The sequence below is a fragment of the Fundulus heteroclitus genome, chromosome 6, assembly GCF_011125445.2.
Source record: "Fundulus heteroclitus isolate FHET01 chromosome 6, MU-UCD_Fhet_4.1, whole genome shotgun sequence".
In the NCBI taxonomy this organism is placed as follows: domain Eukaryota; kingdom Metazoa; phylum Chordata; class Actinopteri; order Cyprinodontiformes; family Fundulidae; genus Fundulus; species Fundulus heteroclitus.
In genome coordinates, this window is record NC_046366.1 from 21,110,024 (window position 1) to 21,133,051 (window position 23,028).

The window sequence follows — 23,028 nt, forward strand, 5'->3', positions numbered from 1 at the left end:
AACTTAAACCAAGGCCCCACAGTCATGAACAACATCATGGCAGCCAAAACTAATGTTCTCATACAGTAGATCATGTATATGGTAGACTCAAAAGTGTAAGGAGAAATTATTAAGTGGGAGTGCTTTAACAAAGTAAATATCGAGAAAAAAACTTTTTTCCCAATATCAATTTTGACTCCCGATCATTTCAGAAATGGCAAATGTAAACAAATCTGTCAAGTGCCACATTTGTGGCCCTCTGAATGTCCATCAACAATTCTGTGCCAGACACATCAATGACTCACCAACCAAGCTTGAACACAAACTGTTTCTTATATTTGGTTCTTGAAAGAGAAAAGTTTTTTTTTTAATAACAAATACATAGTAATTTAGCAAGCAGAAGACTGTACAGAGTTGGAAATCGCACACCAGGTGTGAATCATCAATTTGTTGCGTTGTAAAATTATATGCGCTCCTTAAACTTTTGAAATTTGTTACATTAAAACCACAATTCCAAAATATCAAAAATAACTGAAATTTTAAGCGATAGCCCAAACAAAAAGTAGTGCATAAATGGGACATGGAAGGACCAGCTTTGCAGATGTGGAGACTGACATAATTGGCCAATCTCCTTTATAAAACAGCTCAAGTTCAGTCAGAGAGGTTTAGTGAACATCAGTTGAGTCTTGCCACAGATACTGCACTGGATTAGGATCTAGACTTTGACTGGGACCTGCTCATATACCTATATGCAGTAATGTAAACCAGTTCGGCTACATTAGCAGTGTTATCCGCCTGGAAGGTGAACCTCCGCCCTAGTCTCAAGTCTCTTCAGCATGGCCTAACAGGTTTTCTGCCCTGTTTTCAACTCAATTCATCGTCCCAACAGCTCTGACTAGCTGTGCTGTCCCGAAGAAGCATCTGTTGTCAGGTGCACAGATCTCTGTGGTGGTTTCGTAGGATGGAGTAAGCAGGAAGGCGTCGTAGCATTTGCTCACCTGAGCAGTACCCAAACTAAAGCTTGCCTCTATTCTCGTCTTGCCTACTCCAGCCTGTGTCCCGTCTCCTTATAGAAAACTTCCCTGGATTCATCGAACCTTCATCCACTTCCTGCTCTTTTTCTGCCTTCTCAGAGCAGTCAATGCCAATCTCGCCGACCCTGTCTTCACGAGCCTCCCTGACACTCCTGCTGACCTTCGCTCCAACACGGAGCGATCTCCATCCAGCTCCCCAGTCGAGCCATCGTCTGCCCGTCCACCCTCCTATGCTTTCCACCGCAAGATCACCATTCAAAGAATCTACGTGAGCCACCACTGAGTGTCAGCCACAGCTCACTGTGCCCCGTCTCACTCCTCTCACGGACTCAGCTCACGTTCAGCCTACCGGCTTGCTATCACTCTCTAACCTCTTCTTTCTTCTGTTTACAGTCAGTAAAAGCATAGTTGCTTGCCTCATGTTTCTGATTGTTTTTCTCCTTCTAGATAAATGTTGCACAAACCATGCATCCGCTTCACAACTACAGTATGAATGATTCTGTGTTGGTCTGCGACAACTATTGACATGAAACACATGAACAGCTTGTGGTTGTAATGCTTTTGCAAGACACTCTGGGAAATCCTACTTGTTGCACCACATGAACTGTTACAGCAGTATAAATATGTTAAACAGTAAAGAAAAATATCTGGATCCCCTCCTACCCCCCTATAAAAAGGGGGAAAAAGTATGGCTGAGACATAATTTCTGTCTTGGTTCCTTTCTTTTGCATCAGATATGCAAGGTGTAAGGTAGACTGGGCAGATTAAGTCTGTTGAAGTGTGAAACACCCTACTCGCCTGAGTGTTGAGGCAGAAGTATTAGTCAGCTGTCTAGCCTCAAGTAGTCACACCGGGAGATGAGCTTCAGCTGCATTAACTCCAAATACATTAATTTTGTACACTTCTGCCATGTTGTGGAGGATAAGCAAGACCAACCTTCTGTCCTAGATTCATTAACCTGGTCTAGACTCTGTAACTCCAGATAAAATTTGATGACGTGTCTAAAACATGATGCAACCCAACCTGACTCACATATATGCTTGTCTACATGTTTCTAGCCCTTTAAGCTGGCTGGCTATTATTTTGACAACTGTGTCACTAAGCAATTGTGACTGCTTTTGTAAAACGTACACATCTGTCTGTAGATTTCTGAACTGAAGTGTTACCAGTGGAAAGCAAAGCTAATTTAATGAAGGCATTGCTCAAAATTAAATTAATTTTAAAAAGGAACAAGTTAGAACTTATTGTCTCGAGCAAGGCCATTACATGCAGATATACAGAAAAAAAATTTAGTTATTTCCAGCTAGGACATGTCATACTTCATATGAAACTCGAATGCGGAACTCCTGGAAAGTCCTCCTAGGGGCCTTTCACTGCAGCATACATCAGTGCTTTAATCAGGCCCACTTAAAATCTGTGACCATCAAAAAATATACATTGCTCTTGGACGCCAAAAAGAAAGTTTTGCCCAGATCATGTGTCAAGAAAAAGCTACAAGAACACTCGAAGCAAGGCAGTACAAATAAAATGACTTTTCTTTCATTGCAGCCTTGGCAGAGAACACGCTTTTCCAAGTTCTTGTGGAGTATGAGCAGAGGTATGGCAGATGTTAGGGCAAGTCAAGTGTACATATTGTCACCAAGTGTTCACTCAAAACAAAATAATGTGCAAGACGGATTTTTACAGAAAAAAATATTGCTTCCAAAAACACAATTTATTTTCTGTTATGGTAGTTTTGATAATAATGATAATACCAATTATTATTGTTATTGTTATTATTATTGTTGTAACCAGGTTGTAAGTGCTACAACAGAAAGTTAGTGTGGGAAAAATAGATCATATTAAGAGCAGAAAACAGTAAAACAAAGCTGCCCAAGAATGGCTGGTTAATGACAAGAAGACCCACCTTCGTGTTTGTGATCAGTTGATGAAGGAATTTTTCCACGTAAAAGGGAAAAGAAGCGTAGCGTTGGCATTTGTTTCTTGTCCCTATGTTTACAAATCCATATTCAATCGCCCCCCAAAAGAAGATACTCACAGAACTGGTATTTATGTGTACTGTTACTGTTATATTGCTTATATCTTATTTTGTTTTGTTTTGGATAACTGTAGATCATGTAGTTGAAATTTTTAAAGTGAACTGGAAAACCTTTTTGCCAAATTCTAGCCAATTGAAACTGATGATCCAAAGCAAAAGCATGGGGAAAGTGGGAATTCAACTAAAAGGTAACACTACTAAAAGACTAAAGACTGTCAATTACAACAAATATGTAATTCTCGTTTTCTCTAATTCCAACTCCACTTCCTAATAAATTATTACTTATATAGAAATAAAGCTTACATTTCAGAAAGAAAGTTTTCCACTGTTTGCAATAGAAAATTAAATATATTTCAGGTTTGGTCTCTTGTATCCAATATTGGTTACTGTGTTAATGTTTAAGCACTCATCATTAAGCAATCATATCAGAGATGTTTCCACATATGAACAACAACACTGATCCAATTTGTGTCTGGAACACTCGTCCGCAGTGCTTTACAATATTTAAGGTATAGAAAAGTGAATAGAGCTCATAATTTAGCCGTATAGATATCTAAACCTGTATATTTACTGAACTGAGTTATGAAATCTGTCACGTTCTAATAAAATTAAAAAACAAATGTGTTCTGCTTTGCCTCATGTATAATGTAAAATCAGGAGCATACTTACACCAACCAATGAAAAGAAAGACCCACTTTCTCAGCTTATCAGTAGAATAAGTCATTACAATAGCAGTGTGAAGATAACATCCTTCAACAAACATCCAGAAGAAGTTGGTCACAACAAAGTAGTTGTATATCGTAGTAATTAATCGACACCAAGGCTGAAAAAGAGAAAGAGACGGGGTTACCTGAAATAAATTAAATAATAAACATGGAATCATTTGATCTTGTTGAGACTGCTGCCATCAGTAAAGGTTTTTAAAGTGTTTCTCACTGCGATTCCTGCTGATACAACAGTGCAGTTACCTCATTGCTCTCATGGATGTTGTGGTCAATCAGCTGAAGCAAAAACCACATGACATTCCTCAGTATAAAGGTGGTGATCAAATTCCAGTGGATGATGTTTCGAAGACACCGTATGCTCCTACATCGTAAGCAACATGGAGATGTTTCATTGTTATTTCTTAACAAGTTAATTTGTAAAAACAAAATGCATGTGGTTTGAAAGCTGTAAAAAAAACAAGGGTGTAGTGTCCTTTATAGATTTTATTCAGCTTTTAGGTGTCCATGTCAATGTACCCAGGAGCCCCCGCAGATTGTATGTTTCCCCTCTTAACATTAAGCCCTTGCTACAGAAGTAGAATATGACACAATAACGATCTCTTTCTTGTGCTTGTTATCCAACATATGAGCAGCTGGAGTTAATCCAAAATCAAAATTTTAACAAAAAGGATCCTTTCCATTTGGGGCCCCTGTACTGATTTTGGATGGCCAGGTGGCTGATGCAGATGGAAGATTTTAGTTTTTGATTAGGGCAGAATTATTACAGAAATGTTTAAATCCTATAATTGAAAATGATAAATAAAATTCAAAGTATTAATCTTTTAATAAACACACTTTTGACATTCTCTTTAATTTCATAGCAACATATTATCCAATGATATTTAATTACTCAAATGCAGACTTTGAATTCAATCATTACAATTGTCTAATTACAGCAAGAGTTTTCAATGAACAATTGTCCCAAATACTGTTCTTATATTGCCAGACCATAAAGAGTAGCTTATTATTTGTAAAGGGTCAAATTAAATTATTCAAAATAATTTGCAAACTGGATGACTATCTTAATACAACAAATGTGCAAAACCCTTTTTTTTATTTTGGACCTATAATGATTTAAACATTCATCTACAAAAAATCTGACTAAGTCATTTATTTAATCATATTTTGTATAGCAGGTAAAAAAAAACTCCAAAAAAAAACAATTCCTTTGGATTAAAAAAATTGTGTTCCTTTTTTGGCCCTCGGGTTCCTTGGACTTGACAATTTTGGCCCATGTACTGAAAAGTTTGGACACCTCTGCACTAAATGAAACTCAATGGTGGGAGACAGCAGAGAGCATTCTAGTGGCTGATATGCACTGCCACCATATAAACTACTGTATTTAGGAGAAAATAAATGTGAATGAGCTATCCACTGTAATGATGCATGGAGCCAATATGTGATGGAAGGATTATAGTGTGAATGGGACTAGTGGATCAATGGTGAGGCATAACTCCCTTTCTTCTTGAAAGTCTCCAAAATACCCTGGAGGGGTGAAGTCAGAAAACATAAGGGCCCGAGGGCCATATTATTGCTTAACTTTGCAAAAGCCTGTTACAGGGAGTTAATCATTAACTCCTAACAGGTGTACTTTTTCAAATTTTCAGACTTTTTACAAAACTCCATATTGCAGCTTTTAGATGTATCCATCATCATGCAATTTTACTTTAATACTTAGCAGCAAAAGTAGTTCTCATATGATCTACTGTAAAAATGTAGCCATTGCCCATCTATTTGATTGCACTCATTCATGTCTCAGAGAAAAAAAGCGTTTTCTTTGAAATCTTAAAAGTTTCTTAAGATTTAACACACCACCTGTTTGTGTGTTGTATAGCATAGCGTTCAAGAAACAGGTGTTAGTCAAAGAGCAGTACTACCCATAGAGAAAGCTATAATCAATATCACAATAATCACAACACATTGACTCAGTAATGGATAATAATTTTCTCTTAGTTACACATTATTTACACTGTAATACTCAGGAAAGGCTGCTGAGGCTGTTGATATTTATTTAAACCAGGACTCACAGCTGCCTTTAGGACAGACGTGTTAGAAAATATACCAGAGTTGTCCACTAAGGTGAGTTGCAAAGATTTGTTCCTCTGACATGAGCAAGTTAATGACAAGCAGCATTAGGATGCTACATCAGTTTCACTGATTATCCTCTATCTGGTCTGATGCATGCAGGGCCCCATTTCAGATTATTTCTGTACTTGCCTTAAGCACAAGAAGAGAACAAAGGCCACAATTAGAGCCCCCACAGAGATACAATGGCCCAGGTAGTTGATGATCAGAGCAATCTTGTAATGCATGGGATATTTTCTCTGGAAAAGAAAGATATACATTAGTTATTATGTATTATAGATAGAACTGAAAGAATAATCAAAGCTTGAGAAATGCAGACCATGATATGTTATGCATGTGTGAGACGCAAATAACATTTGTATTAGTTGAATCTGTCAATTTTTTCTGTTTTTACCTTGCTAAAAGCTTGAGGAGTGATTGTCCAGATTGTTTTTTTTTTTTTTTTTGTTTTGCTTTTTGTTTTTTGCTGTACGAATTCTGTGAAACAGCAATATATCCATAACATATATTTTTTCTAGATAACCTGAATGCAATTTGACTTGGCACCTAAATACAGTTAAAACCACATATTTGATAAAACTGTGTAAAATCACAAAAAAATGTGTATTTGTGTTATCTTTTCTTAGGTCATGATCTTCATATTCAGAAGTTCACAGCAAAATACTATGTTTTTAAAATATCAGGAAAATTGTAATAATGATGTCATGGCTTTAATAATTCATAATGCTTTTACATGTATTTTAAGGCAACAACACAAACACATTGTTGTCTTTTTTGACAGTATGGGAAACTTCACACAAATGGGCCCATATAGCGGGGGAATTGTGGACCTCCACAAGTCTGGTTCACCCTTGGGTCCAATTTTGCTGAGGGCACAACGTTTATCTGTTCAAACAATTACAATAAAAATACAAACACAATGGGAATGTCTTCAAACTACCAAACCATTCACAAAAAAACATTCTCTGCATGGAGAGGAGCGTGTTTTGGTGTGAAACGTGCAAACAAACGTCATAATAAAAAAAAAGAAAAATGGTCAAGATGACAAGAGAGGGTCATCCATAGTGTATGAACGAATTCTGTACCAACATCAGCCAAAAGGCCACTCAGCAAGGAAGAAGCCACAACTCTAAGAGCTACAGTGACAGACAGCAGTTTGCAAATGCACACGGGGACTACGCCTTCATTTTTGGAGAAATTTCCTTGAGTCTGGCGCACTTAACACAAATAGAAGGCACCATAAGGAAACAACATTATGTATAAATACTATAGCACATTTTTAGACACCAAACACAAATGTAAAGCTTTGGTACAAATAGGTTTCATAAATGGACAATGCCCCCTAGCGTACCACCAAATAATTTGCAAACTCTCTTAAAAACAATAAAGTCAATGTTTTAGAGTGACCATCACAAATACCTGTTCTCAATACCATGTGAAGTTTGTGTGCAGGGCTAAAAGGGCATGTGTGAGCCAGCAGGCCACAAACTTGACTTAGTTACACCATTTCTGTCAGGAAGAACCGGAAAAGGTTCCAGCAGACTATTGAGAGAAGCTTGCTCGAGGTTACATCTTGGTTTAAAGGGCGATTTTACCAAATATCAAAGAAATGCATCTAAAGTTCAGAATTTCAGTTAAAAAAGTTAAAATCTTCTGCAAATTATTCTGTCTTTTAGTATACATATGATCCTAGCCAACCTAAACAGGACAAGTTTTAGTCTGATCTAATCTCATAAGGTTAGAAGGAAAGGTTATACTGTGTATCTAAACATCTGGTTTCAACTGTACATGCCTTATGATTTTAGTTGGTCAAATAGATTTTTTATTTAAACAATCTAATTTAATTTAGACATTATTTAGAAGATTTGAATTGCTTGTAAATAATAAATACTATGATTCTGTTTTTGTTTGACTGAGCATCTGATCAATCTTTTCAGTCCAATTCTGTCTTTCTAGGCTTCGGAAGTTTCCTAAAAAAGAACAGAAAGCAAATTTCACTGACACACATCAGATGTATCAGCTTAAAATGATTGAAGAAAATAGAGCAAGACCCAGAAATACACAGCCTGGGGAGAAAATTAGAGGTAACCAGGTTAAAGCTCAATACATTCCCAAACCACTTTCACAATTTATCCTCAAGCTTTCCTTACTTTTAGTCATGCATGTGCATTTTTTCATTAGGGTTAGCATCATTAAAATATTGCATTTCATTGAGCATTACAGTATTCCTTTCCTCTGATAAATATTCATCTGTGATGTAATCAGTATGTTTTAGAATAAGAAAGGCAGGGATTGTTTTGATGTCACCACACTAACCTTTTCCTCCAAAATAGGCTCACAGTAGGAGTAATTGATCTTCAATGCCCATGTCCCATTATCCATGCATTCTCTGTACGCGCTTCCTGCAAAACATGAGTAACAGGAGTCAATAAAAATGCATTACATACAAGCACAGTTTGTGTTTCATTTTTAAATGAGTACTTTACCTCTAAAAGACATAACATTAAAGGTGAAATGGAGTTTAGCTTAACGGAAGGATATTTAAAAAAATAAAACTGACATTCCCTCTCAAGCACTTTTTCTGTGCTTGAAAGCACACAACCACCATCACAGCAAAAAAAAAAAAAGAAAGAAAGAAAAAAACCTGCTAATATAAGGTTGAACCCTTCCCATCTACACCTGTATGTCTGTTTTATCATACATCACCTAGATTTCACTTCATGCTTCATTTACTTTACCTTGGAAGGAAGAAGCTGAACTCCTTCACATTTACTCTTTTTGCAGTGCATTTTCATTCATTAAAACGGGAACACCTTACTTCTAAGAAGCATTTTTTGGCTTCATCTAATATTCTGTCAGAAATCTCCAACTAACATTAAATGTAGTAATAAAAAACAGAAACTTCAGAATATCACTTTAATCCTGTAAAAATAAGCAGCCACCTTTATTTGCTTTTAAAAATACATAAAGAAAATAACATTTAAACACAATGAAATAGAGCAAGAGGGGATGTTAGTTGAGTCTTTTTGAGATGTAGGACCTTTAATGTAATTTCAACTGACCTGGGGCTTGCTGGCTAGCCAATATTTTTTTCTGTGGTTTACTTTTTCAAGAGCTGAGCAAGCTCAACACATGCCTCCCAATGAGACCAGCCTAGCTGAGCTGCAAACAAGGGAAATATAAGCAACTGAGAATTAAATTGCTACCTTAGGACTCTCATTGTGTGGTGTGAGAGCTCAGTTAGCAGTCCCACCATTGTTTTAACGACAGGGGTCCTGATCAAGGCCCTTATTTAAAGGAGCTATAAGTAATATCGACACCTTGTGGCTTAAGTGGTACAACAGCTTGCCAATCACAACAATCTAAGATGCCATTTTTAAACGCTGTGTTGCTGTTCTGAATTTTTACTTACACAACATAGATATATGATGTTGTATTCTGTTCAATTTCTGGACTGCTTCTCTTTCTGGCTTCCATGTTTGCAGGCTTCTGCTCTTTTGCCAAATTATGTGCTCTGTTTTGGGAACCCTAGGAAATCTCATAAGTTTGGCTGAAGGACCAGGAAGTAAACATGGGCTACACTCTGAACCGAAGTAGTTCCAGACCGTTCCTCTAGGGTTGAAAGGAGAAAAACGTGACTAAGACAGTGTTGGTGGAGAGGACCGATAGTTTATAGGGAATGTTACTTCCATCCCAGGTGACAAATGAAAATGATTTAGGTTGATTTTACAGTAAATATCTTACTTATAGCTTCTTTATATATTGCTATCTGTGTCTCTGATAAAACCTGATGCATGTCGTTGGATGTAAGGTTTGTTTTGACAATCCACAGCAACCAGGTTTGTGAGCAAGTCAGTATTTGATTCCGTGCACACAGCTTGCAGAGTATCAATCTTTTCAGCCAATGGTGTTGGAAGACATGTATTAGGATAAAAATCGTCCCCCATTACCTTTCTAAACATTGAACAATATAGAATACACAGTTTAATTATTAGATAAACCATTCTACCCCAGATTGTTTTGGACACATTAAAAACTTTCATTGCACGAGTGTTGGAGCTCGCACACGTCATGTATAGTGTGCATCCTAGCCACTGCTACCAAATTGCAGATATAGCCCAAGCCATCTCTTAATGTTACACTTTATTGTGCACTTATTTTACTCACCTGGGTATGCAGGATACTTGATACTAAGAAAAACATATGCCATCACTTACTGTCTGATTAATTCTGATAATAATTAAACATTAAATATTAATACATTAAATCAATGTTTAACGCCAGGTGAACAGTTGATCCTTTTATATAGCATGTCCCCTGAAGAAAAGAGGACATCACAGAACAATAACATCCCCGGTTATCATAAAGAACAACACTAACTTCCATCCCATCCTACCCATTTTGAATGTTATCAATCCACTGAATGGCCCACAGCGCAGAACATCTGGAGCAGCACATATAGTTCCCCCAAATGCCCTTTAGTTTCCCTACCAACAGACCCATTTGGCTTGTTTTTAAAAGCTCTAGCATACAGAAGATAAAAAACAGATAGAAGCTTTGATAATACGGGTTTTCCCCAACATTCAAATTGTTTTTCAGCCCTTTACAATGATGCTCACAGAGAATGAGAGACACTGTATTACAGCGGCTCTCCTTCCTGTTTTGCCCTTTACACAGATATCAAGAGCTGTCCTGGTAGAGCTGCAAAGACACTGGTCATAAGAATTGTCTTTAAAATTGATGACAGTCAAAGCAATGTATTACGGTCATGAAGCAGACTAACATTTCTGTAAAAAAAAAAAAAAAAAAAAAAAAAAAAGTGGCCCATGAGTAACTGAAAAGCACTTTGCTACGAGCCGAAGTATCACCAAGTCATATCAAAACAAAGAGTAGACATTCCAACATTAGCTTAGCGGGGACTGTTGCGGCGGAGATGACCCATTATAATGATATAATATCATCTACCACTTTGTGGTTATGAAGATTGCTTTTTTTTGGTTAATACTGAAGTCTTGTTACGTTTCTACATTTTGTGTACACCACAAGTTAACCCTTTCCTGGGAAAAGGGATCTGAAAGCAGCTTCCAGAGTAAAAGCATTTGAAAACATCCTGGTCTTCATTGAGGTGTACACAGGACAGGAAAACAGAATCTGCCTGTAAGGAGAAGCAGCGGCACATGCACAGCATGACTGTAATCACTAGAAATAAAGTAGGCAGTGTTTACGCGCATGTTGTTGAGTATCAAAGAATGCATCCCGTTTTTATCTGTTCCAATTGCGTGGAGTGCACACATTACAATTAAAATGTCATGTAAATCTTTTAATAGAAACTTAAATACCACCCCCGTTTTCAATGGATCGCTGTCATGTACACAGGGCCTGAATGCCCGTTACAACTGACATGCATGGTCACTCTTTTCAGTCCATAGGTAAAATGTCTTGCTTCCATGAGTGAATTGACGCTTGATCCTCCTTATGGGGGCATGAGGAGGATCAAATGACAGATATTTGGAAATAAACATGAGATCTGGCCAAACTGACTCTGGTGTATACGCTTATTCCATGTGGAAGGTTTATGGTAAGGTGCTTCACTAGTCCGCTAAAACATCTTTGTAATTTCTTCAAAGCTCAGTTCAAAGTTGAGTACTTCTATCTGTGCGATGCTTGCACTGAATACCAATTGAGCAACACAATTTTTATTCATGGCAAGGATATGCAAAGCCTCTTACCGTCAGTTCCTTGCATATCTTTTAAAACCTGCTTTTTCGTAATCAACTTTGAACCGAATATTTCATTTCGAAATTCCTCAGAGCACATTCTGTAAGCCCCTTATCTCCTTTACACTAAACAACATTAGAGCTGCTCTGAAACACAGCAGCAATAAACGTGTAACGGTGATTTTCTCCTGTTTTATTATGATTAGACACTTAAAGTGAACATTTCAATCATTACACTATGAAGGTACACCGTTTTTGATATGTGATTTTAACATTAATGCTATCAGTATTAACAGGAATTATTAGTTTATTAGCAAATCCCAAATTTATAATTTATCTGAGTAAATTAATCTTTGAATTATTGTTATGTGTGTCTAAATACATAAAAGGGTTATTTGACAAATAATTGAATCTCTTTTGCACATCTTCCTCCCACTTGGGATGAGCATTTTAGACAAATCTGACCTAAGTGTAGACAGTCTTGTCTTAATTTACAGAGAATTGCTAACAACAAAGTAATTTGCTGGAACACGAGCAAGCCATCCATCTAAAAGATGACTTTAGGACCTTTTGAAGCAACGGCATCAAAAAAGCAATATCCTTTGCATTGAAATTAGTGTTACATAATTTGACATTTTGTCATTTGAGTGCAGACAGCTAAACAGTTGTAGCCAACTAAAAAAGGTGAAGAGTTATTTTTAAACCAGGTCACTTAGATCACATATTGTTTTGTGTCTTGTTTGTTTTTTGGGGCAGAGTTTTTTCTCTGAAAGAAATCTCTACTTCTGTGTCTCTGATGCTGTTGGCATTACTGCGGGGGAAATCGAAGTCATGAGCCTGACAAGAGCACTTGAATGAATAACATAATCCAGGAAACAGCTTAAAGTACAAAATAATATGTATGAAGACATGTTTTCGATTGGGTGCCACGTGAGATGAAATCAATTTAAAGTCTAGACAGTTATAATTGGGCAAATAATGTTTCAATCAGTATTTAAGTAAAGCTTGCAGCTGTTTTTTAATGTAGTACATCAATCCTTTTTAAGATGGGTATGATTTCTTTCCCCTGCACTGAAGTGAAACATTTTTGCCTTCTGGAGCTGTTATGAAACTGATTGTGGTGTCAAGTCTTTGATTTTGCTCGCCCAAAAAAACAATTTTCATATGTGTTTTAAACTTTTCAAACAAAAACATTTGACCAAAGAATGCCATATATGGTCTAGATCCTTCATTCATTCATGCCTAAATTGTGGCCAGAGGCTCTTTTCAGCCACGCACTTCAACAGAAAGGCCTTGAACTGGCATGTCAAATTAAACTCTCACTCCATGTTTAACATACATGTAGAGCCCCAGTTTCCAGCCAAAAGCACTTATAGCACGCCCACACATGCCTCACTGGCTCTCACTGGCTCTCACTGGTAATAATAATTTAGAGAGGAAAACCGTTTTTAATTCACATTTCAGATTAGACCGGCAGAAGTTTGGAAAGGTTACATTTATGAACAAATCTGAACTGAATATGTTCAACTAGAGCCTGCTGCAGTATGTTTGCACCAAACAAACACCCTAACATCACTGTTAGGGCCAATGATGTTTAAGATATGATCATAGATGAGCAATTAAGACTGAATTTAATAGTCTCCAGTTCAAAACTGGTAATATTTTGACTTGTGATGCCTCAACTGGAATATTCTACGTGTCATTCATTAAGTACCTTTATTCAACAGGGTGAGTCCCATTAAGACTCGAGGTCTTGTTTTCAAAAGGAGCCTATTTCAGCCATCGTACAGTGAAACAGAATTTTATTTTTTCTGTTTCAGAGATTCTGAAACATCTATTCTGCTAAGGAAAGCACAGAAAACAAGTCAGAGATGGATTGAACTATTTCACATTTGATAGCAGATGCTTTAAAACTAAGACATACATCAGAAAAATTGTTAACTTTTTTGGTTGGTTGGTTGGTGGGTGAGTGGCTGTAGCTTCACCTTTGAATGCACTTTTTCACAGATGATTAAAATCTGTGAAAAAGTGCATTCAAAGTCTTTGACTAGTCATTTCCTCTAAAATATGTTTATATAAGTTTCATGTTTAAGTAACGAGATTCATTTTGTACTGTAAATTGATTGGACTTTGCCTGCACTGTAGAACCCTGTTTTGTTTTCTGTTTCAGCGGTTTCTCCTGTTTCTTTAAAAGTCAAGGAGACAGCTCCTCTCTCTCCCATCTCCTATTTACCTCTCCTACTTGGCAAGCTCAGAGTAGCTGTGGATGCCACTCAGTAGTGGCTGACAGGCGGAGAAACAGAAAGAACCTTTGGAGGTTTTGTACTGTTGCAGAAAAATAAAAAAAACGCAGCAAAGCACCATTTCACATGCAGTTACTAATTGTACCCCCTGCATCAGAAGAGCAAAAAGCGGATCCAGTCAACTCCGTCTCATTTTTAAGCAACTTGACGTCAAAGTACAGATGTCTTGTTTTAAAAAGTAAGAGTTTTATAGATTGCACCTTCTCAACAAGTGAATGCTATGTGCTTGTTTCCAGATTTCTGACGAAAATACAATTTGCCCTAATTGTCGCTCATCTCCAGAAAGTCTGTCCTCTGCAACAAAAATTTCACCTTCATGAGTCCATCCTTCAGACAGGTAAATAACAATGTGAGGTCAAATGTTTGTTTACGTTGGTGTTACAATCTTGTTAGACTTGTGCTGCTATGTTGATTTAATTCAATGTAATGCTACAACTGTGGCATGTAAGTTGATTGTTATTCTCATCAGCAATGGGCCAGGCATCAGTGTTATGTGAGGTGATTAGCCGGTAGCCCAGCTAACACAGTTAGTGTTGTTTAATGCAGCCGGACAGGCTAGTGAGCTGCTCACCGTGCCCACTGTACATCCAGAACATTATTTCTTAGACTAAAAAGGTAAGATTTAAATGGATAACTGGTGGTGCTTAGATTGTGCAGGTAGAGTGAGGTGTTTCTTGTCACACATCTTGTTTTGGGCTACAGACAGTGCTCAACAGCGCACCTAGTGGTGAAATTTTGCTTATTGCTCCTTTAAAGGTGATTAGCCATGTTATTTGACTTTCTTAAAAATGTATTTGTCAGTAGCTAATGCTGGTTGCATACAAAGTTTTTTTATGAAAGATTATCACATTCTGCTACCGTATTACTTGTTATTTTGGTGTTTTATGCTTTGTTTTTGCTCAGTTTGTTAGTAAATAAAGCCTTTTGTGTTTATTTACGATTTTAAACGGAAGTACCTACTCTGCATGCGCAGCAGGGGTTGAAAAAGGGAAGTGGCTAATGGCTATTAGCATCTCCTACCGAAACAATGCAGAAGGGTCTAAGATCCAGTGGAAAAAAAGACGCAAACAAAAAAAAAATGATTCTAAGAGGGAAAAGATTTGAACATTGTTGGGAATACAGTATGCACGTTGGTGTTCACTGAATTGGACACTAGTTCTGCCGATCCCTCAGATCGGTTGATTGACATGAGTAAATGTTAAAGTTTTTGTAGATCGGTGTACATAATTAATAACGAGTGGCCTTCGATCACGCCGAGCTGCCTTTTTATTACAAAGCATTGCAGAGGGTCAGGCTTGGTTCGGCATTATTTACAATTGATTTATAAATTAAGCAAACCGACATCTGCAATGCTGCCCCTAGATGTCGCCACATCTGTTTATATTTCTTAATCACACCCGAGTGTGAATTAACTTTAGGCTCAAAAAGGACGATCAAAACATTATCAAGATAGAGGCTTGGGGTATATAACCTTATTTTATCATGATCAAACGTTTGTTTTTTTAATAAGCATATTGCATGTCTACATACCTTTAAAATCCATGTTGGCCCAATTTGGCTAGTACTTTAAGATTGGTCAGAAAATCCCACTAAAGAGATGACATTAGGGTTGATATATATAAGACTTCTAACTTCAGGATTCCAGTTTGAGACTCCAACACCTGGAAAAACATTGACATATGAAATATGTCAATGTTTATTTTATGTGGTACCTGTAATAATTTCTTCAAAACAAAGATGACATAAAGAAGTGCTTGAACCATTTTTTTCTTAGATGGGAATACAATTTTGTTTTGGTGTTTCACTCTTGGTCCATCGTCAACATTTCTTACAGAGATTGCTCTTTTTTTTGTGCCATCGGTATCACATTTTAGTATAACCCAGTTCTCTATCCTCCGGTGATTATTGCAGTCCTAAGAACATTGTATCTTTGTTTGGGGAAATAAACAGAAGACACAGCATAATGGCATCAGCAGGGTTCTTGCGTGGCTTAAAATTATCAACGTTTGCAACGTCGAAGGGAAAAACCCAGCAAGTCAGACAGCAGGTGTTTTCTGCCAATGTTAGGATTTAATCTCCTTTAACAAACACAAATGTTCTTTCCAAAACCTCACATATTTTGTAGCTCGTAGGAATCTGCAAACAGAGTTTTACAGTGAATTGCACCTCCATGTTGTCTGAGCTTCAAGTTTTCAGGCACTTCAAGCAAATATCCCGTTGTGCTTGTGAAAAAGCAGCAATGCTGCACAACCTGAGTGTAGGAAGCAGGTTATGAGGTTCACTGTGCGTATTCCACTGAGGCAAGACTAATTCAAAGCACGGGAGCAGGAACAGCACATTTCTGACAAACCATCTGTGCATTGCGCATTAAGACAATTATCAGTTTTTTTTTTATTAGCGTTAAATTTTTCACATCTAAAATGAATCACCCAGTGACTCAATCTTTGTTAAATTTAGGTATGAGATGAGGATGATTTTTCTAAGCATTAACAGTGCTGTAAAGAATCCAGAAAGAACAACATGTTAATTGTGCAAAAGTGCATAAGAGGAAGAAATGTCCAATTACCAACTGATGCAGAATCTGCCAAGAAAGCCAAGCTGCCTCGCTTTTTACAAATGAACACATATACCATCGCTAACAAGCAGCATATGAATGCTCAAACATGAGGAAATCTGAAGCATGTCAGTTGACAACATTGAGAAAAGTAGCTTTCAATTAAGAGGGTTTGGGGTTGATTGCTCATTTTTAAATTGGGAGAAATAATTAGAGGATCTTGGACTTTACAGAATAACTTACACACGGTTAACTAACTGTGTAAACTATTACAGAACATCAGGAACAACCCAGTAAATCCAACCTGTGGACTTTACTCATTCAAGTAAGTGTTGCAGAGCCGGGATGTTTTAGTGCATTATTTCTTTTACCTACGTAGATTGCACAAACCTCCCCAGTTAATAGCTCACTTTCCCCATTTGTAGTTGTTATTGCAAGAGCTTTCATTTTAAGACACAGAAATTTAAGAAAACCAGAAGCAAATGTGGCGCATCTCCTCAAATGGCAATCTGCTACTCTCTATTCACAACAAACTGCCCACTTGTTCTCTGCATTTTGCGGGACACTAAAATTGGAGCTTGAAATTGGAAGAGGGTAAAGTGGCAGTACAGATTATCATCTCAAAACTGAGTGCTAAAAGGGATTTGTAGATGCAACACACCTGAGCCAGTTACTGGCATGATATTCTCCAGCCATATGAAATTGAATTTCATATGGCTGGGTACTGAATAAACTGGGGAATAGCAAAAGGATCCGAATCACACAGCTCACTGCAGCTTGACATTTTATTAAGACAGCAAGAACTGGAGAAAATCTGCTATATGGTACACACTTACCTCACAGGATATACGAGCACAATCAATACAAAAGATTGTATTAAAAACGTAAAGCATTTATAGAGCGCATGTTAACATTTAATCACTCATTTTATTAAACTAAATCTTATTTATAACGAACCAAAAGTGGTAATATTTTAACCTGGGAGGATTTTAAAGGTGAAACTCAAAAACTGGTTGCCATTATAAAACTGAGGGCATCATTAGAAAGGGGTGTAGCAGTATCTGTATTTGTTCTGAGCTCATTGTGCAGATGTCACACTACTGTTCATCCCGTTATATTAAGAACAACTAAACCCAAGTCACATCCAGAAGTGGCCACACACATGATTTTTTTTTTTTTTTTTTGAAACTCGTGTTTAGAAAGGAACTATAAAAGACTGCAAACTGTAGGACAAAATACTGTATAATAACCTTTTGTGACAGCTGACCACTGCATATTTGCATCAATGACGCTAACAAGGTGGGCCTGAGGGATACAACAGTAATGTCCATAAATTTCCCAATCCCACCATTTCTTCCCTAGCCTGGCCAGACAAATTTGGGGCTTGATTTTGATTTATTAAAAGTGATAATTTATTCAAGTATTTAAAGTAACCACGCTTGTTTCCTGGCCGTGTCAGCCGACAGAAGTCAGCCTGTATGAATAGCTAAACCCCCGCCACCCCTCCACTTTAGTGAAGAAAATCTGTGTGACTTTCCTATAAAAAGAAGGAAATAAAGAGAGGAATGTCTTTTCCCAGAGATAAACATATTTAGTTACAAAACCCCAAAACAAAAGTGAAAGACCCTGTGAAAGATGCCAGGCGAAGCTGACAGAAAGTAGAATTTTCTACGGCAAAATGTGTTATATCCATCCAGAGCTGGCTGTAAACATTTTGGTGCTCTATCACAGCCTAAGGAAATCAAGCCCTCATCATAAAACAAAACCTGAGCGGCATCAGGTACTACACCCAATAAACACAAATAACCTGGCAAAAAGGAAGATGTTCCAACTAACATTTAAAACAGCTCTGTTCTTCACCAGCAATAAAGCTATTGTCCAGTAATATAAACAGATACTACCTGAGGGCAAAAAAACTTTCTCTAACATTTAACAAAAAATGGTAGAGAAACTCTCCATGTCCGGGGTTGCTAATCGGGAGGACCGGGACAATTCCTAGTAGGCAGGTCTGATATTGGGCCATTGTTGTATTTTTTTTCAATTTTTTGGGCCGCTATTTAGTCGTGACACTGTAGAATGGATCACGTACGCTTCACTGTTTGTGAATACTGAATGTTTGTGAATACTGACTGTATTTATATTCATTGACGCTCTCAATAAACCAACAGTGGAGAAAATAGCAAATATAACAGTCCTGATAATAATGGCTGTTTTGGGCATTTTCAGGCACCAATAGCTTGATTTTATTGTTGTCAAAATAAATCCAAATTCTTCTCACGATAAAGAATTTTTCAAAATAACGATAAAATTAGACGATAAAGGCCCAGCCCTATTTCAAAATGCGATGTAGTGTCAGAAGAAGAGCCTTCTGTTAGTATGCAAGAAACAGGTGAGCTGTTAAAACAGAATGTCAGTGACCCATTATATATATGTTTTATATCATTGAAAGTAAGATAGTAAATACACAAGGCCAACAAGTGAAAGGGAATAGGATAAAATATAAAATAAATCTCCATATTTTTTTAATAATAATAGATCGTTATCTTAAGTAGGCCAGTCTGAGGCATGAAACTCCAGGGCTGAAAATGACTTCCACTCCGGTCCTGAAACATTCAGATTACTTTGTGAAATGTATTTAAACTAACAACGGGTGGTGAAAGGCTTCATCTTGAGTGTCTTATCTTTCACACTCATTTAAAACAGGGATTCAGTGTTTCCAATTTTTTTTTCCCGTGGCAGACTTATTTCTATATAAAAGGAGCAAAAACAAATATTAAACGAAAGGAAAAATCAAGCAAACACTAACGTTCTGTTCACACTTAAAGAGGGTAAAATGATAAAACATTTGGATTTTATTTTATGAGCAATAAGATTACACAAAACTCGAAACAATGATAAGCCTGATATGGGATAAAAAAATATTTCTAACTTTAAAAATAATCTTTATTTATTTTTTTACCTTGTATGGCCTCTCTGTGTGGACTTTAATTCAACAATTATTCAATTAAACAAGTATTTTTGAATTAAATTGAATTTACAAGAACCAAATAGTGTCAATGAATCAGCAGGTCAGCCCATACCTGGTGATTCTGGTGGAAAACACAATGAAACAGATTAGTCAAAAGCTACAGACCATAAGCTCACTTCACCTTGTAACAACAACAGATCCAGCCTGCTAACATCATTTAGCTCAATTGTAACTTAACAAATACGTTAGAGAGGTTGGCATTTACTCTCTGAGACTCACTGAGGCCTAATTGCCTCAAACATTTCTTTACTTACTTTTGTTGCATCAGCTGATTGTGGCACATTCGGTAGGTAGGTTCAATTTTCCTTTTCAGTGCATTTGATTGATATGAGTGTTAGTTCCCTCAGAGTGAGCTACAACAGCCGTAGGAACGGCGGTGGCTTTGATATTTGCCAAATTTTAGTTCCATGACAAAAGAGGAAAGACCATGATGTGGAAATATTAAGGGAGAATCTCAAGATGTCAGCCAGGAAGTTAAAGATTAGGCATTGAACAAAGACCCCAAACATCCTGCCAAATTACCTATGGAATGGTCAGTGTTTTAGGGTGGCCATCACAAAACCCTGATCTCAATCCTATAGAAAACTGTGTAGAGGTGAAAATGTAAGGCAAGCAAGGCAAGCAAGGCAACCAGCATACTTGAATTAGTTGCACTAGTTCTGTCAGGAGGAATGGGCCAAAATTACAGCAAACTATCGTGGGATGTACGTGGAAGGAAGAACAAAATAGTAAAGATATTCTTGATTTGGAAAATGGTTGAAAGTTTTTTTTTCTTTTGTTTGCTTTTTTGTACAATGCACACAAATATCTGGTTTCAACCATGCATTCACCCCCTAACCCCACTGATTAATGTGGAATTTAGCGGCCTAAGTCGTCTTCATTATATCTGCCTAATTCCTGTTTATAGCCTTGGTTCTCGCTGTAGTTTCTGCAGTGTATTTTCATCTTGCATGGATTTCTTTGTAACTATAATTGTGGCTTTTTATGCAAAAAAAGGTTGATTTCCCCATTACAATTTTTAATTGTTGTGTAAAACAATGGTTCTAGTAATTTTCTTGTTTGTCAAAAATGGACAAAATTAAATAAAATCTGGACTGGGAGCTTGAAAAAGTTAATCTCAAATAGTAACACTGATTTCTACTTTGCTTTTCTAGTACTAGTGTCAGAATGATCTGACTTCCAGTATTATCACTTCCAGTATGTGGGGTAAAAAGAAAAAAAAAATAGATATCAGTTTTCTATGATGCAATGGCCTGAACAGAATGATGTTGAGGGATTTATATCTTTAAACTTATACTCTATGTAAGCTGAAATGAAAGTCATACTTTGCAGATGTTCATGATTACTGACAAAGAGCAGCATTTGAATTCAGAACTTTTTTCGGCAGGTTGCTGTTAAAAAGGTAGTTGTTGATTTTATTTAGATGATTTAAATATTAACAAAGCATATTGTAAAGAAAGAAGGGGAAATCTGCCATATTACCGTTAAAACAGTCAAAGACTTTTAATGAGTCCCGCGGCAAAAATAAACGGTTTTGTTTTAGAGAATCACAAAATAGGTCGCCTATTTTTTCCATTACTTGAAAATGCAGAAGAGTGCAAAGGAAAGATGGCTCTGCTTGAATTTAAAGCGTTTTTTAAACTGCATTTCATATGACCAATACTGTTAAACAGCAGGGGTGTTGGGATGAATCGGTGCAGTGGCTTGAGGTGTGGTAGAGGAGGAAACGAATGCAGGCTGACAGAGAGAGAGAAATAAATGTATTAACTTAAACAAAACAAAAGGCGCTGCTAGGCAAGAAGTCACAAACAAAAAAATCCAGATAGAAAGGAAACACATACAAATCTTGACGCAAATATCTAGGAGAACAGACTCAGGGTATAAAATGAGGTGAAGATCAAAGTGAAGCAGCACAAAGCTCCAAGAGGAATTATATCACCCAAAATCATAGAAAGCAGAACAAGAAACTATGCATGCTAAAAATAGAGGCGCAAAAACTTATAAATTACCTCGTACAAGTCTATAGACCATATAACACTTTGAACCTTTCGCTTATTTCCTTTTTGCTACACCTACACTGTCAGTAATGTATTTACAATAGAGTCTAGCTGCATACATTTAAAATGCATTCAATATCTCCCTAAGTGCATGAACCGGGGGACGCCTCCCATGGCATGTAGAGGCATTCAGTTGAGATGAGCGTTTTATAGGGAAGTAAAGTAAGGCACTGAGGTGGACTGAAAACAGATGCTATAAAACAATGATGCACTAATAAAGTATTGGTACATAACGATATAGCAATAAAACCAACATAGTTTACACAAACACATTTTGCCTTTCACCCACAAGAACATTTGTTTTCTCCAGATCCCTTGAAAATTACCATGGCCAGACTGCAAGATGGTGTTATAAGTAACATATTAACCACAGGTGTTGTCCAGAACGCAATATTGAAATATGTTTGCATGAATGTCTGTTAATCCATGTCAGAGATTCTCTTATAAAATAATAATCTTATATTCCCCTTTTAAAAGTTCAGTCTTAAAATGGTCTCTGATTGGTCATAACTTTGAACCATAATCAATCTGTTAGACACCGAAGCTGTCTTTTTCACAGTAGAAGAATTACTTTAGACCTTTCTAAAGTGTTTTGGAACGATAATAACAACACAGTTTATTGCTGTTTATTATTATTAATTACTGTTTATTACACAATTGTTCTTTCATTACCAGAACTCCACTTCCGGTTGGTTGACCAGCCTCCCTCAGAAGCGTACACCACAAAGAGCCGAGTTACCAACTCAGGCAGAGAATAACAGAACCAAAGAAAATTTTATAGAAAAAAGCCTCACCTGGTTGTGTCAAAGCGTGGACTGATAATGTCAGTCAGAATGGGTTATGATAAATGTTTTTTGTTTTTTTGTTTTACATTTGCCTGTTTTGAGTGTTTTTCCAGCCCAATTATACATGTAGAGTGATGAACAAGTACCCTAGACCAGAGCCAACTATTTCAGAGTGGGAGACAAAACCTCTAGCTCTATCCCACCATATGAGAAAGAAATGGAAGTGTAGAAGACCCCACATCACAAATGCAAGCAGGGCCCCAGAACATAAACTGAGTAAGGCTCTTTTTCAGTGATTTCCTGAATGATTCAGTGCCTTTGGAAATAAAAGAAAGCTTGAATTAAACATCAGATTAAAGTCAAATTAGTCAACCAGCCCCTTCCATTTAACACCTCAGAGATTAAAAAAAAAGAAAAAAAAGACTCTTGATGAAGTTTACTCTTAAATCAGTTCAATTAATATTTTAATGTCCCTTTATTCAGCTTGTAGTAAAAGATCATACACTAGAATTAGTGTGCTCATCCTCTTTTTCTTTGATTGATTTAGTTTCATTTGAATTGTAATCAGTAAAGTAGGCCAGGCTTTTTCCTTCAATATCTCTTGTTCCTTAGAACATCCAACAAAGGATATCGTCTCATTCAATCAAAGATTGAGGTGTTGATATCTTTGTCCATTCTGTGAAC

The 23,028-nt window shown here is 36.9% G+C and overlaps 1 protein-coding gene across 1 annotated transcript in view; it reads right to left on the reverse strand.

Moving 5' to 3' along the window:
- LOC105919869 (corticotropin-releasing factor receptor 2) overlaps window positions 1-23,028 on the reverse strand; it is a 66,523-nt gene that overhangs the window by 16,486 nt on the left and 27,009 nt on the right. The window contains exons 3-6 of the mRNA XM_012855310.3: window positions 8,217-8,302; window positions 6,033-6,139; window positions 4,020-4,137; window positions 3,721-3,874 (exon numbers count right to left, since the gene is read on the reverse strand). Of these exons, the coding sequence (XP_012710764.1) occupies window positions 3,721-3,874; window positions 4,020-4,137; window positions 6,033-6,139; window positions 8,217-8,302 (465 nt within the window). The remainder of the gene's footprint in view (window positions 1-3,720; window positions 3,875-4,019; window positions 4,138-6,032; window positions 6,140-8,216; window positions 8,303-23,028) is intronic.